The sequence below is a fragment of the Myotis myotis genome, unplaced genomic scaffold (genome assembly GCF_014108235.1).
Source record: "Myotis myotis isolate mMyoMyo1 unplaced genomic scaffold, mMyoMyo1.p scaffold_m19_p_3, whole genome shotgun sequence".
Classification (NCBI taxonomy): domain Eukaryota; kingdom Metazoa; phylum Chordata; class Mammalia; order Chiroptera; family Vespertilionidae; genus Myotis; species Myotis myotis.
This window is the reverse complement of record NW_023416335.1, coordinates 37,511,815-37,527,296: the sequence shown is the minus strand read 5'-3', so window position 1 is coordinate 37,527,296 and position 15,482 is coordinate 37,511,815. Positions and strand designations below refer to the sequence as shown.

General features: G+C 38.8%; 1 protein-coding gene across 3 annotated transcripts in view; it reads left to right on the top strand.

Moving 5' to 3' along the window:
• Nucleotides 1-15,482, top strand: part of CLYBL (citramalyl-CoA lyase) — a 240,574-nt gene that overhangs the window by 129,945 nt on the left and 95,147 nt on the right. For all 3 annotated transcript variants that reach the window (XM_036300735.1, XM_036300733.1, XM_036300734.1), the window contains exon 2: nucleotides 902-1,088. In XM_036300735.1, coding sequence (XP_036156628.1) covers nucleotides 902-1,088 — 187 coding nt within the window. The remainder of the gene's footprint in view (nucleotides 1-901; nucleotides 1,089-15,482) is intronic.

Below are 15,482 nucleotides of genomic sequence, written 5' to 3'. Positions count from 1 at the left end.
CTAAAAACTTGGTTTTCCCAGGATCAAGCTATGGACCAGGGGAGTGTGAGGGGTAAGGGCTACGGTGAGCCATCGGAGCTTCTGGCCAACTCCTCTTATTTCCTCAGGAGGCCAGACTGAGCACAGTAGGAAAAGGAAGGAGAGCGCAGTGTCTAGGAGCAGGCGGGGGCTACTGACAGCTCGAGTTTCTCCATTAAGAACACAGCAGCTGCTACTACTCTTACTACGCCCACCACACATCAAGGAGCTAATATCTGCCAGGCTCTCGCTAAGTGCTTCATGTGCATTAGTTCCTCTTTCTTAATCCTCTTCACATCCTGCAAAATGAGTATTTTTATAAAGGAAGACTCTGAAGTTTCCAGTAATTAAATTGCCCGCAATTACAGAGCTAGTAATGGTCTTTTCTCATTAACTGTCCTTTCTACTCAAGAAGTGGCCAACTATCCTTTGTTGTTAAAATTGAACTTGAATCATTTATTTGTCTATTGGAAAAGACTCAGGCTTATATAGTTTATATTCTATTTTTTTATTTTTATATAATTGTAGATAGTGTTGTTATTTAGGAACTTTTGGATATAAATATGTCTTTCCTTTTTCTCCACGGATATCTGGACAGCATACTAATACTGGAAGTGTTTTCCCAAGAAGAAATAAGTACACTCTCCTTTTCTCAGAAAATTGTGCCACTAAACGATGTTATATAAACCTCAGCCCAAATGACATTTTGTGTCTTGGTTATTTCTGTTATTATTGTTTTCCTACTTGTTATGTGTGATTGTGTCCTGCCATAATTAAAACAGGGTATCCATGTTTTCTATTTTAATTTTGAGTTAAAGTGAGGTTTTTCAAAAATTTGTAAATAAACTCTATTCTGGACTAATCCCAATCATGTCTCCGGCAGGAAAGCTCCTCTGGCGGCCGATGTGCCCAGGCTTGGCTATAGTTCCTCATCCAATCACAAATACATTCCCCGGAGGGCAGTGCTCTATGTACCTGGAAATGATGAAAAGAAAATAAAGAAGATTCCGTCCCTGAATGTAGATTGTGCGGTGCTCGACTGTGAGGATGGCGTGGCCATGAACAAAAAGGTAATGGCGTAATTTTTTTTGCTAAGGATGGGAAAAACAAATGGATTGAAATGTGGTGCTTTCCTGGGATCATTGGCTCGCTTATTTGGAAAGATTCGACTGCTCTCCCCTTTTGCTGATGACTAATCTATCCTTGACTCAGCCTAGTATGGGTTCTGAATGTGTGTGTGTCTCTTTTCTCCAGCAGAAAGGAAGAATCATGTCCCTCAGGACATGCAGCTATGTGTGTGTAGAAAGAAATAGTCACAATCCTTTTTGCCCCTGATATTTGCTAGTTTGGATAAGTGACTTGTTCTTAGAAATGTAGCATAAATTTTTCAGACCAGTAAGAAGCAATTGGGAATTTATTTATTTTACTTATTTATTTTTTTACTGCCAGGTATATTAAGTAGTGATCTTATCTCTTATGGGAAAAGTGCCAAGAAAATAAAAGAGAGTTTCTACAGATAAGTCACCATTTTCTCTACTTAATTAAAGGGAAACTGTGCATAGAACTTAGGGTTGCAGCTTTTGGCTGATTTTCACATGGCCTGACCAGAGAAATGAGCCTTAGAAAACATCCAATTGTAAACAGGTACAAAAGATTCTTGCTGGATGGTGGCATTGTGGGGGCTTTTGACTCATTTTGGTTTGCTTAACTTCATTTTCCAGGTTTTTATAATGAACATGGATTTTTTTCAATAATTAGATGAGATATGTAAATCATTAGAACAATAACTAATGTTTGCATTGGACTTTCTTTGTTAAAAGCATGCTTTCACTTGACTTTTATCTAATCCCTAGACCAGTGATGGCAAACCTTTTGAGCTCGGCGTGTCAGCATTTTGAAAACCCCTAACTTAACTCTGGTGCCGTGTCACATATAGAAATTTTTTGATATTTGCAACCATAGTAAAACAAAGATTTATATTTTTGATATTTATTTTAGATATTTAAATGCCATTTAACAAAGAAAAATCAACCAAAAAAATGAGTTCACGTGTCACCTCTGACATGCGTGTCATAGGTTCGCCATCACTGCCCTAGACAGTGAGGTTGGGCTGGGAATGGGTTGTGGGCCCGGGGACAGAGGAGCTGACCATCTCAATATGTGCCTATTGGGATCGTTTCTTGCCTTAGGTGAATAGCATGGCTGTACTATACAACTTTCTTGATTGATTGCTTTTCTTAGAGATTCTAGCAAACAAATATTTGCTTTAATTTTTTAAGAAAGTTAATTTCTAGCATCTTCCTAATGGTCAATCCAAGGCTTTCCAAGTATTTGGGAAAGGCTTAGAATAAGCATGTGGAATTTACTAGTGAAATGTCTACTCAAGGTCTCTGACATGCACTAAGGAAAATACAATTAATCTTCTTTCTGCCAGAGATTAAGGTAAATCAGCCTATTCTCGAAGGACATAATGTGACTCCAGCATGCTCCCTTCCAAAACTCATGTGTGCACACTAAGATGAGATACTAAACTGTAATTCCAGTTCTTTGTGGCCCAGGGCAATTCACTTTACTTCTTTGCCTCAATTTCTTATCTATACTGTGGGATAACAAAATCTTCTTTGTCAGGGACAGGGATTATTAGGAGGAAAAAAATGTGATAAAATGCCTCTGAGTAGCTTGATTTCCTATAGGAAATAGATTAGATAAATCCTGCAGTAATCATGATTAGAGGGGAATTTATTTGGCATACAGCACAGTGAGGCATTCAGTGCCCTCAAAAACTTCTAATGACATTTCTTCACATGTCTTGAGGCCATCTTCTCATACCCACCTGAGGATGTGTCCTGCCATCCAGATGAGTTGGAAATAGGATTTGTTATTGCCTCTCATTTCTTTTCTGTCCATCTGTGTTCCTAAGCTCATTCTTATACCCAGAGCTCATTCTTTTTTTTATACATATATATTTTTTATTGATTTTAGAGAGGAAGGGAGAGAGAGAGAAACATCAATGATGAGAGAGAATCATTGACTGGCTGCCTCCTGCATGGCCCACACTGGGGATTGAGCCTTCAACCCGGGTATGTGCCCTTGACCGGAATCGAACCTGGGACCCTTCAGTCCGCAAGCCGACACTCTATCCACTGAGCCAAACCAGCTAGGGCCAGAGCTCATTCTTGTACCTGGAACCTAGGAGAGGAAGGGGACAAAAGAGTTTATGATAGACAAGCTGTGCCTGCCATCTTGGCATCTGTGTCTTCATCAGGACACTCCGGTTCTCCTAATACACTTAAACTTCACATTAATTAATAGACACACTGTTTTATGCACGCTGAGCTTTTTTTTATAGAAGTTCTTTTTTTAAAAAATATATTTTTATTGATTTCAGAGAGGAAGGGAGAGGGAGAGATAGGAAAATCAATGATGCACGCCCCACACTGGGGATCGAGCCTGCAACCCGGGTATGTGCCCTTGACCAGAATTGAACCTGGGACCCTTCATTCCACAAGCCGACGCTCTATCCACTGCGCTAAACCGGCTAGGGCTGCACGCTGAGCTTTTAATCAACTAAATTTCCCTTTCTTATCCCCAGAAAATTCTGCCAAGCCAGACTAATACTTGTAAAAAAAAATTTTTTTTTTCTTAAAAATCTCTATCCAGGATTTAATTTTATCTCATGTATTTCATTTCATAGCCCTAGCCTGAAATATAGTTAAGTTCTTTGTGGATTTTTATTTCATCATCCAACGTTTATATTATGTGAGTATTTGACCAGTATACTGTATGAAATTTTAGCAGCTTTCTGATGAAAACGTCAAAGAGGTTGGAGCCAGGTCCTGCACAAACATGCCACTAGGAAATTCTGTCCCAGTTTATTTACCAAGCATCTACATAGTGCTGACTAAATGCCCGGCACTGTTCTAAGGGCTTTTTGCATAACAACCCAGTGAGGTCGTAGTATATTCCTTCTACAGATAAGGAAACTGAGGCATGGAGAGGTCAACACAACTCTCCTAAAATTCAGTCTTTTCACAAGGATATTATAAGAGATTTTTATCTAGTGTCATTTCAAAATGAAGACCTTCCCTACACACCTTTTAGGAATACTTTCTCCCCACACACCTTTGTGTCGCCAGAAAAATGAGGTTAGCTAAATGAGACTCGACCTTGAAAAACCCACGTCAGTACCTAGTTGTTGCCACCTTCTTTTTGAAATGTAGAGACACAAAACTGGTAATAGGTACCATTTACTGAGTGTTTTCTGTGTATATTAAATGCTTTATATTTTATTTCATTGAATCTTTACAGAAAAGTTTTGAAATATGCCCAAGGTCGTAGTGCCAGTAAGTGGCAGAATTGTATCTCCTAGAATTTTTACCAATAATCAGCCTCGAGTTTATCTGTCGGCATATTCCATAAATAACCTTTTCCCCCTTTCTTGGAAAGGTCTTTCTTTTTTGTCATCTTTGGGTGTTCCTTGGTTTTTCAAAGATTATGACAGGAATTCCGTGTTCATATTTGCAAAGTCTTTCAGCGTCCTGGGACTATAATTCATTTAGACCTGGGATTTCAATTTATTTGAAATGTCTAGATAAGTCTGACACTTCTCACATATCTCACATTATTTTTTTTCTGTCTTGAAGTCACCTCTTAATCATCTTTCTTGTTTAAATATTATTTTTTAAAATATTTTTTTGATCGGTTGCCTCCAGCACGCACTCCAACTAGGGACCAAACCCGAAATGCCGGGCGTGTGCCCTGACCAATAATGGAACTGGCGACTTTTCAGTGCACCAGGCAACACTCAACCAACTGAGCCACACTGGCCAGATGGAGGAGATAGAATATAAACCACTTTCAGTGTTCTTATTTCTTATGAAACACATGTTAAACCTGTCATTTCAGATGATCTAGTTATACATATAGTTTTGCTAAACTGAACTATTATTGCCTAGTTCAACTTTCTTGGTATTATTAAAACATAGTCACTTCATTTGATATCTCATTTTATTTTTTTAATTTTATTTATTGATTTTTAGAGAGAGAGAGCAAGGGAGAGAGAAACATCAGGATGTTGCTCCACTTATTTTTGCACTCATTGGTTGCTTCTTGTATGTGCCCTGACCGGGGGTCAAACCCACAACCTTGCTTTATCAGGGATCGAACACACAACCTTGGCACATTGAGACAATGCTCTAACCGAGCTCCTAGGCCAGGGCTGTATCTCATTTTATTAATAGACTAACCCAGTATTTCATTTGACTGACTGTGGAGTGTGGGCTTGTAATGGAAACAATAGGAGTTTTCAGAGCAGTTTCTAAGTATATAATACCTTCCAGCGGGCTCTAATCCTGGTCTGCTAATCCAATTTGTGTTTAAGCAGCTCCTTCATGTCCAGGAAGGCACTACCACTCACCTTCCCAAGCATGGGTGATGAGAAGGCTGTCCCCACATCCCACTTATCTCCTCCTCCTCGTTGTTAAATGCATGAGGAGATGAGGCCTGTCTAAGCCCTTGCTTGCTGGGACACAGTGAAAATAAGCCAAGTAATCACGGATTCCTGGTGAATCTCCATGACACTTGGGGGAGGCCAACACGGCAGAAATGGAGTAACTAGAAGCAGGATTCCAGGGCTGCTATTTTTATTTATTTACTTAAGAATTCAATATTTAAGTTTAAATATGTAAATGTAAACACTCAATATTTAAATAAGTATCGAGTACTTACTCAGCCAGGCATCATGGCAAGCAGAAGGGTAACAAAGATGGCTGCATGGCCCCTAGCCTGGAGGGGTCAAAGGCAGGTGGTGAGACAGGAAAAATAGTAAACAATTGTAAACTCACAAGATAGGTCTATAAAGATGCATACTTTTTATTATCATTTGATTCTAAGTATTTTTAAATTTCCATTTTGATCTCTTGGTTGAGCCATGAGATGCATAAGCATGCTTCACAAACTCTCTGTGGTGAAGAACTAGTTTGGTTATTTTTATTTGTTGTTGTTACTTTGCTTTATTTTTAAAGCATTTCCAGTCTATTGTCGAATTACACTTTTGCAAACCACCCCCCCCCCAAAAACAAAAGAATTGCTAGAGAATTAAATGCTGCTTGAGTGTCATAGCAATGCCACTTGCTATGGCAGTTTCTAAATTCACATTCCCATTTCATTCTGACCCTGCAGTGGTGTGGTCATGTCAGAGTTTGTGGGCCAAGAGTGGTCCCAGACCAGTGGTTGGCAAACTCATTAGTCAACAGAGCCAAATATCAACAGTACAACAATTGAAATTTCTTTTGAGAGCCAAATTTTTTAAACTTAAACTGTATAGGTAGGTACATGGTTATTAACTTAATTAGGGTACTCCTAAGCCGGCCTTTGCTAAAAACGTCCTCAATCTGATTGAGGTACATTCGCTGAGGTCAACCCCTTCCAACTCTCCCATCCACATTCGTCTTGTATACTTGTTTCGTCTATCTCCTTTCCGAAAACCAACTTCTGCGCATGGGCCACGAAGTTTCAATCGCACTGTATGTGCGCGCCCGCACGTGGTATTTTGTGGAAGAGCCACACTCAGGGGGCCAAAGAGCTGCATGTGGCTCGCGAGCCGCGGTTTGCCGACCACTGCCCCAGACTATAGTTTGAGCAGGAGGGACTTAGAATTTCAAAATTTCCAAGTATATGGCTGATATTTTAATTAATTATTTTGTTTCTGACCGCTAGTTAGTGCATGATGGTTACCGAATGTGATCTGAATGATGCGGTTTTTGGAAATATCCTGCTGTATGGCCTATCACATGAGCCATTTTTGTAAATGTTTCATGAGTGCTTAAGGAGAATGTGTATTTTCTGTTTACTAAAAGCAGAGTTCTCTATGTTTTCCAGTAGACCAAGCTTGATAATTATGTTGTTAAAATATCCAAATCTCTACTGATTTTCATCTGCTTGATATATATCAATTATTGGGGCTAGTTGAAATTTACTCTCCAATGGAAAATGCCAATTTGGCTCTGTTGTTCTATCAGTTTTTGTTGCTTATAGTTTGAGCCTATATTGTTAGGTGTATACAAATTTGGAATTATTATATCTTCCTGGTATATTGAATCATTTATTATTATGCGCTGACACTCTTTACCCCCCAACATGCTTTTTGTTTTAAAGTTTGTCTATGTGGTCTGATATGAATACACCAGCTTTCTTTCGGTTAGTGTTTGCCTAGTACATTGTTTTCAGCCTTTTGCTTTTAACTTTTCTATATATTTGTTTTAAATATGCCTCCTATTGTTTTTAAATTTTTTATATCCATGTGGACAATCTCTATTTTCTAACTGAAACAGTAATCCACTTAGTTTAATGTAATTACTGATAAATTTAAATATACGATTATATTTTTGTCCTGTTTTCCTCACCTGTTCTGCTTCTTTTTCTCATATTTTTTGCCTTTTAAGATTATTTGACTTTTTTGGTTTATTTTCATCGGTCCATTTTTCCTCTCTTTAGAGTTAGAAGTTATGACTATATTTCTAACTTTTATAGATTACCCTTGAAATTTTACCAAATATACTTAACAAAGCCTAAAATTAACCTGTATTTTCTTCCCGGATAACACAAGAATTACAGAAAATTTTAAATCCAATAATCTTCCTTGTAGTTTATGTTATTTTTGCCCAGTATTGTAGTTATCTCTTTTAAACCTATGAATTTTGAATTATTAATATCAATATTTTATAAATATAGTAATTATTTATATTAGCCTCCATATTCTACCACTTTCTCTGCTTATTATTCCTTCCTGCATTTTCAGGTAATCTTTCTCTCTCCTGATGTGCATCTTTCAGAATTTCCTTGTAGCTAAGGTTTATTGATAGAAACCTCTCACAGTTTTTGTTTATTTGAAAACATCTTTACTGTCTGCATACACAACTCTAGTTTGACAATTATTTTCTCTCAGAACTTGGAAGATATTATTTCATTATCTTCTGGTTAGTATTACTGCTATTGAGAACTTTGTGTCATCTGAAAACTAGGTTACTTGTCTTTTCTTCCTTGGCTGGTTTTTAAGACCTTTGTCTTTGGTGTACTGAAGGTTTACTAAAATATTGACTACAGTTAATTTACTCCTTCTTCTCTCCCTTCTCTTTTTCCTTCTTTCACATAGTATAAGTTACTTTTCCTATATTTGTGGGTTTGTGTCTTTTATCAGTTCTTTAAATTTCCACCCTTAGTACTTTACATGCTGCTTCTAGTCCATCCTTTCTATATTTTCCTTCAGAGATGCCAAATAGACATATCTAGGAACTTTTTAGTCTATCTTCTTTGTCTTTTAATATATTTTCATATTTTCTGTCTCCTTTTATCTCTGTGCTATATTCTGTATTAATTCTTCATATCTAAGCAACACTTTTCTAATTCTTTTTTCAGTTGTGTCTAATCTGTTTAACCCATCCTCTGGTTATATTTTTCATATATGGAAGTTCTGTTTTATTATTTTTCATATCTGTTGAATGTGGAAATTTCAAGATTTTTGCATCTAAATTGCTTTGTTGTTCACTGATTCATACTCATTGTATGAACCCATATTGATTGGAATTAATTCTTGGGAATTATAAGGGTCTAGAATGTGCAGGTTTTCCTCCAAAGAGAATATGTGTCTGCCTGGAGTCAGGGATAGTACTAATCTAAAGTTGCAGTTTATTTTCCCTACCTTCCAGTTGTTGCAGGCTTAGAACCTTATACCAGGTCTGATAGAGGCTTTGGTTCCTAACTTTTTAATTTTTTGACCTCTCGTAAATCAGAATTCAACTTATTTGTTGTCATCATTTTACATTGGCCTCTGGAAAATGACCTTACCTTCTTATGATTCCAGCAATACATTAAAAAGTGCTTTTGTTGAAATTTATCCATTTCACAGTAGGATGGCCCTTCAGAGAATATGGTCTGTCTGCCACATTGCCAAAAGTAAAGTACCCATTCTTTTAAAAATATTTATTGTAAACTTGAACAAAATTAGTCTAAAGTTTATTCTTATACATAAAGAGTCAAATAGTTATGAAATAAAGCAGGCCCCTAACTATTATTTCATTTTCCCTCTCCAGAGAGAATCCCTTTTACCTCTTCTAGCTTATTCTTACGGAATTCACTCCATATCTCTAAATAATATACTTCTTGATTTTCCCCCCAGTTTTAGGCATGATATTGACTCCCTGCTATGGGATTTGTCTCTGTCCCCATTATCACTTTATCCCCACTATGCGTGAGCCATCCCTCAGTTGTCTCAGTACAACTATATGTAACTTTGATGAGATTAGTATTCAGTGTATAAACTGTTTAGAGTTGAACTATGTTGTAATAAACTAATTACCTTTCCTTTTCTACCAACCTATTTTTTTTTCTGGCTTAGTTTTCTATTCAGTTGCCACTAATTTAACACCCACCTCTTCACTAGTTGTCTAAATCTCTTCATAATATGTTCCGCAGAAGCACCCAGTATTTTATCATTTTCATCTCCTTGAAGAAATCTCTCTGAATCTTCTGATCCCCTCAAGTCTGGACTTCGACTCCTTCCCCTCTCTCTTGTATTAAGATACCCTGTTTTCGCCGAAACCGGTTTGGCTCAGTGGATGGAGCGTCAGCCTGCGGACTGAGAGGTCCCAGGTTCGATTCCGGTCAAGGGCATGTGCCTGGGTTGCGGGCACATCCCCAGTGGGGGATGTGCAGGAGGCAGCTGATCGATGTTTCTCTCTCATCGATGTTTCTAACTCTCTATCTCTCTCCCTTCCTCTCTGTAAAAAATCAATAAAAATATATATTTAAAAAAAAAAAAAAAAAAAAGATACCCTGTTTTCTGTGTCCCATGGCTTTGTGTATCTGGCATGCTTTCTTGTTTGGGTGAGCACAGTCTCTAATAATTCCTGAGAAAACATTTCCCTCTGAAGCACAGAAGCAACTTATATAAACATAAACTCATATTTTTTCTAATTTGATTTGTAAAGAGCGGGGATAGGTCAGGAGTTTATGGTCATAAGGGGTCTTATACTGACCATTTAAGAAGTCAAAGGAGGAACTCTGAATTGTGATTCAAGAAAGGCTTTTCTGTAGGAACCTAAGCTAATGAAATCTGGGATGTCATTTATGGGCAACTTACTTTGATACAAACAGCCTGGTTCAGTGAAAAGGGTAGGATGCTTGGCAAGTGACAACCCGTTTGAATTTCCCTATTTTAACCCTTTCTGGCTAGGGAACTTGAGGCCTGTCATCTCCTGAGCCTCTCTTTCCTTATCTGTCCTCATGAGATGGGTGACAATGAAACCTGCCCTGCCAGCCACAGGACCAGCTGTGAGACTCAAATAGAAAATCACTTTGTAAACTCCTACGTGCTAAATAATATTGCTTTTTAAAAAGCTACAGTGTCATTTCCAAAGGAATAAAGCTTAGAAATTTTAGGAAAATGGATGGTGAGCACATTCTCTTTCACATAGAGGAACATAGTTGATGGCCAGGAACACAGACTTTGGAGCTGAACTGTGTCTGGATTCTGTTAACATCTCATCCTAAACAGTGTGGCATTGGGCAAATTACTCCAGCTCTCTGTGCCTCAGTTTCCTCTTCGGTAAAAGAAGGGTAATCATAGTAAAAATAGTATTTACTCCACAAAATTATATTAAATTGGCTATTTAAAAAATATATTTTTATTGATTTCAGAGAGGAAGGGAGAAAAAGAGAGAGATAGAAACATCAATGATGAGAGGGAATCATTGATTGGCTGCCTTCTGCACATTGGACCCAGCCTGCAACCCAGGCATGTGCCCTTGACTGGAATCGAACCTGGGACCCTTCAGTTAGCAGGCCAACACTCTATCCACTGAGCCAAAACAGTGATGGCTAAATGGGCTATTTTCTAAGTATTTAGAGCAGTGCCTGGCACATAATAAGTGCTATATGTGTGTTTGATAAATACCTAAATAGCAGTTGTACTCCTGGGCACAGATCTGATGTATAATTCAAGTCTCTGATGATTGCTTAGAATGCCCAGGTATGCTGGTATTGATTCATACCTTAGATTCCTGCCTGTCATAGGGTAATATATTGGCACAGATAGGAGTCTGCCAAGTTTGCTGTTGTTTTAACCTTTGCCCTAAACTATTATAGACAAACAAGAAACTCTAGAGACAGCAAATCTGCCTGCGAGGGCCTGGGCCCCGTGAGAACAGTTCAGAGCAAGAGAGAGCTGGGCTGAGGCCTGGGTCCTGAGCAAGACCCATTCACAGTGACTTTATCTGTATGGGCGACAGGCAGCAGGACTGCCATGGGGTGGGGGATGGCCTCTCTGAGGAGAGCTGCCTTAGCAGTGTCCAGGGAAGCCCCTGGCCCATAGGGGTAAGAGCAGGGACTCCCTTCCCCGCTACCTGCTCTGCCTGGCACAGGGCGATAGCTGCCAGGAGGCCATCTTGTCCAAGCTGCCCTCCACTATGAAAAGCAAGAGGAAGCCATTTGCCCTCTGGCACCAGTCAGTTTTTCAGAAGTTCCATAGCATCACACACACCCCTCCCTGGGCAGTATTCTTTGAATGTTCCTGCCCCCTCCATCCGTCTTGGATATCAGGACACACGTGAGACCTTAAGGAAGGTCAGTGGTTGTATAGGCCAGGGGAGTGTGATGGTGTCCCCCACAGTAAGCCACTCTCAAGGTGCCTCTTCCTGAACAAATAATTCATACAAGGACTCCTGTCAGACTCTCAGTCATTGCATTTGCGAATGAGTTGCTTATTAAGAAACACCAACTATCAATGAAGGTTATTGGCTCGTTATTAATCTTTGAGTAATATGAATGATTTCCTCACATTCCTTGTTTTAAACCAGTTAACTCTTGAATTACTCTCTACTACCTTTATGTGCCATCCACATGGAAGATCCTTTTCTACCCTGTGAACATATGTATTCTCTTTAATTTGTGCTCTCTTGTTTGATTTCATTTTGAGCATGTGCACACACACACACACACACACACACACACACACATACATGGACACTAACGTGCCATTTGTACTTACCATATGCACACACAAATCCATTTGGCTAAATGTTAAATAACTCAGTGCTGTCACTTTGAAATAAATTAGTAGACTAGCGAGGTGTACTCTCCCCACAGGGAGAAAGCTAACTGACGGGCAATGAATGATTAAATGTATACAGGGGCGTGAGGAGCTAACTCTTCTTCAATAGGGGTGTGAAATTAGGATGGGAGGGCTCCTCTCCCAGGGGCCTTGCCTTTATTAAAAGACTTGAGAGCTTGGGAGATTTCTTCAATAGGAATTGGGGTAGCTGTGAGTCTTTTTGGAACAGTATGGAAAGCTGAACTGTGCTTAGCAACTCTGCAAGGTCTTTTTGATCCTTAAAGGTTTGGATATAAAAACCTATCCAGGTTCTCATAAAAGTAGTAAAGTATTTTCAGTCTTTTGTCAATCTCTTCATATCCTTAAATAACCTGTCCTCTTTTGTGGAGTAATTGTTTTTAAAACCCAGAAAACAAAATAAAACAAAATACCCTCCACCTACCCTAATTGTTTTATTCCTTAAAACAAGCATCTTCTTAATGCAAGAATTAAAATATCTCTATTAGGGTCACAATAGTCAGCAATTTCCCTTTAATGAGCTCAACAAAATCTCTTTACAAAGAGATGCAGGCTTCAACTTGTCAGTTATTTCTTTTCCTGCAATTCCTAGGAATCCAATTAAGTAAGACTGAGTATGATCTCAAATATGAAATACCTGACTATGGAACGCCCAGGCATAGGCAATGACAATGAAACAGATCTTTGAGCTCCATCCAGCTCAAAATTAGGATTGAAAGAAAGGAACCCAGCTTAAATGAACTGCAACTTTATAAAAGTGGAAACTGCAGCCATTTCCTCTGAAATGAAGTAAGAAATAGGTTGGAGACTATAGTGAAAATCATTCAACTTACTTATTCCAAGTTTAGCTACCAATTAAAACCTCTTTTTTTTTTTTTTTTTTTTTTAACCAGGAGACTACAGATGATTTTCACAAAATGAGCCCAAGAGGTTGCAGTTTGCTAAATCTCTGTGACCAAAGAACTTATTCTTATTCCACCAAAATAAAGAGATAACAGCAGGAAATCTTGCAGAGTAACATACTTGAAACCAAAAAATAGTGTTTTATTTCAAGTTTTTTTATTTTAGAGGCCACACTTCAAAATAAAGAATTAAATACCACCATGTTTTCAATAATAAATAGACGGAAATATTTTAAGGCACAATTCAACATTTTTATTTAGAGAGATAACCAAAAAATAATAATATTACACTTTTACCATGTATTTTAACTGTACCAGAGCTTCTCAGGTTGGTGATGGAGGTGGTGGTATTGGTTTAATTTCTCCTATAGATATGCTGTCTATTTCAAATATACTTTTACAATTTTTCCCATGTGGTGCAATTGTGCTAACCATTGGTTAGAAATTAACCTCCAAAATTTAGCAGTTGGGCCCTGCTGACGTAGTCTAAGAAGCAGTGTGTTCTTTGGCAAAGTATTGATTAGCTCCAGATAACTCGACCAAAAATACCTTCCCAGACATCTGTCTGAGAGCAAAAGCTTAGTGAGAAAGAGGACCCAGTGAGCTGGCCTGAGGTGAAAGTGGGTTTCCCACAGACTTCCCAAGTTTTTTCAAGTGAGAGTTGGGCCCCAAAGGGCTATTTCCCTAAGCCTATCATCCATATTGTCTAATCTCCCTTCCCTAGTAGCAGGAGAAGGTTGATGGTATGGCTCAACTGGTGCAGGTTTGCAGGGCACAGGGAGTGTCAAGAGCTTCTCTTTCCTGAAGCTGTGATGGATAGATGCATGTGGGAAGGCAAAGTAGACAGAGCCAATAAATGGGAAAAGCTGTTCCAAATAGGCTTTCAGAGCAGAGGGAGCCTGAAGTCGGTATGTAAAACCCAACTTTGGAGTCAAGCCATGAGAGAGTCAGAGGAAACCAGATCAAGCACTCCCACTGATCGGGGCAGTCATGGCTCTCTGGGCTGGGAGACTTTGAGGGTCAGAGTGGGGACATGCGTTATCACACTTCCCTCCCGGGTTGTCTGGAGGATGACAGCCTCCTTGAATTTTGGCTCATTTCTGGGCTGAAGGCAGTTTTCCACAATCATTTTTTCCACCGGCTGCACTTCCTACCAGGACAGGGACTTAGAGCTGACCATGGTGCTGAAAGGTGCAAGACTTAGAGACCATTTAGTGAGTACTTTGGGTGTGGCAGCACTACCTGCAGTTTAGCTTTCTGCAATTTCATTTACCTGGGATCAACCACAGTCCAAAACTATTAAGTGGAAAATTCCAGAAATTAATAATTCACAAGATAATTGTTAAATGACTGGTCCACTTACTCCATCATGACAGGATCACACCTTAATGTAATGACTTGTTCCACATCTGCTTCCCTGTTAGACTGTTAGCTTTGTGAAAAGGGTACACTGTATCTCCCATACCTTACTATAGTGCACGCTACGTACCATAGTGCACGCTAGGTACTTAGCAAACATTTGATGAATAAATGAGTTACACGTGATCAATATAGCTTATGTTACATGTATTATTTTAATATTAATAGAAGCACCATAAATCAGGTAAAATCGGGGGGAAATAGAAGCATGTGTTGTGGAAATTATAGTTCTTTAGTATTTCATATTTGTAATGCCCCATCTCAGGATTTATATGAAGTTCAGAGTGCACCTTAATCTTTCACAGATGCATCTGTACAGACAAAATGGAACAACGAACTAAGGTCATAATTTGGACAATATGAATGCCTAAACATGTGTATGAGTGAATTATTGTTAACATATGAGGTTTTAAATCTTGTCCTGTATTTTAGATTCGGGTCTTATGTCAGGAAGGTAGTTCCATTGACATGAAAACAACTCTGAGCATCTCTTTTAGAGGGTGTACAGCATTCTGTGGTCATAGAGCTTGTCATGGTAATTATTACACATTCCAATCAAACTTCCCATTTTGGAGATGAGATTTCTGCCTATTTGTTGTTTGATTTTAGTCAAGCCCTGTTTTTGTAATGTTCTGTTGACATGTAGAAGATTTCCATAGCTGCCATGTTAATTCTTCCAGCGTGTATGTGTTTTGAAACAACACTCCCCAGCTGAGATCTTGGAGGACCGGCCTATTTTGACAGGTCCCCTTAGTCCATGTATCACCAAGCTCGTTCCCTGCCAATATGTTTCACATGATTCTGTGGACATGTGTAGCGCGCCTGTGCAACTTGCAAACACCCATACATTATTACAATAATAATTGGGTTTTGATGCAACTGGAACTCAGTACTACCAAGCTGCCAGCATTTCCTTTTGGCTACCAGTCCTAGGCAGGAAAATTATAGGCTAACTGTCTTCCTGTTTATTGATAAACAAAATGGCCAGCCCAGCAATGGAGCCTGATTAGCAGTTTGCA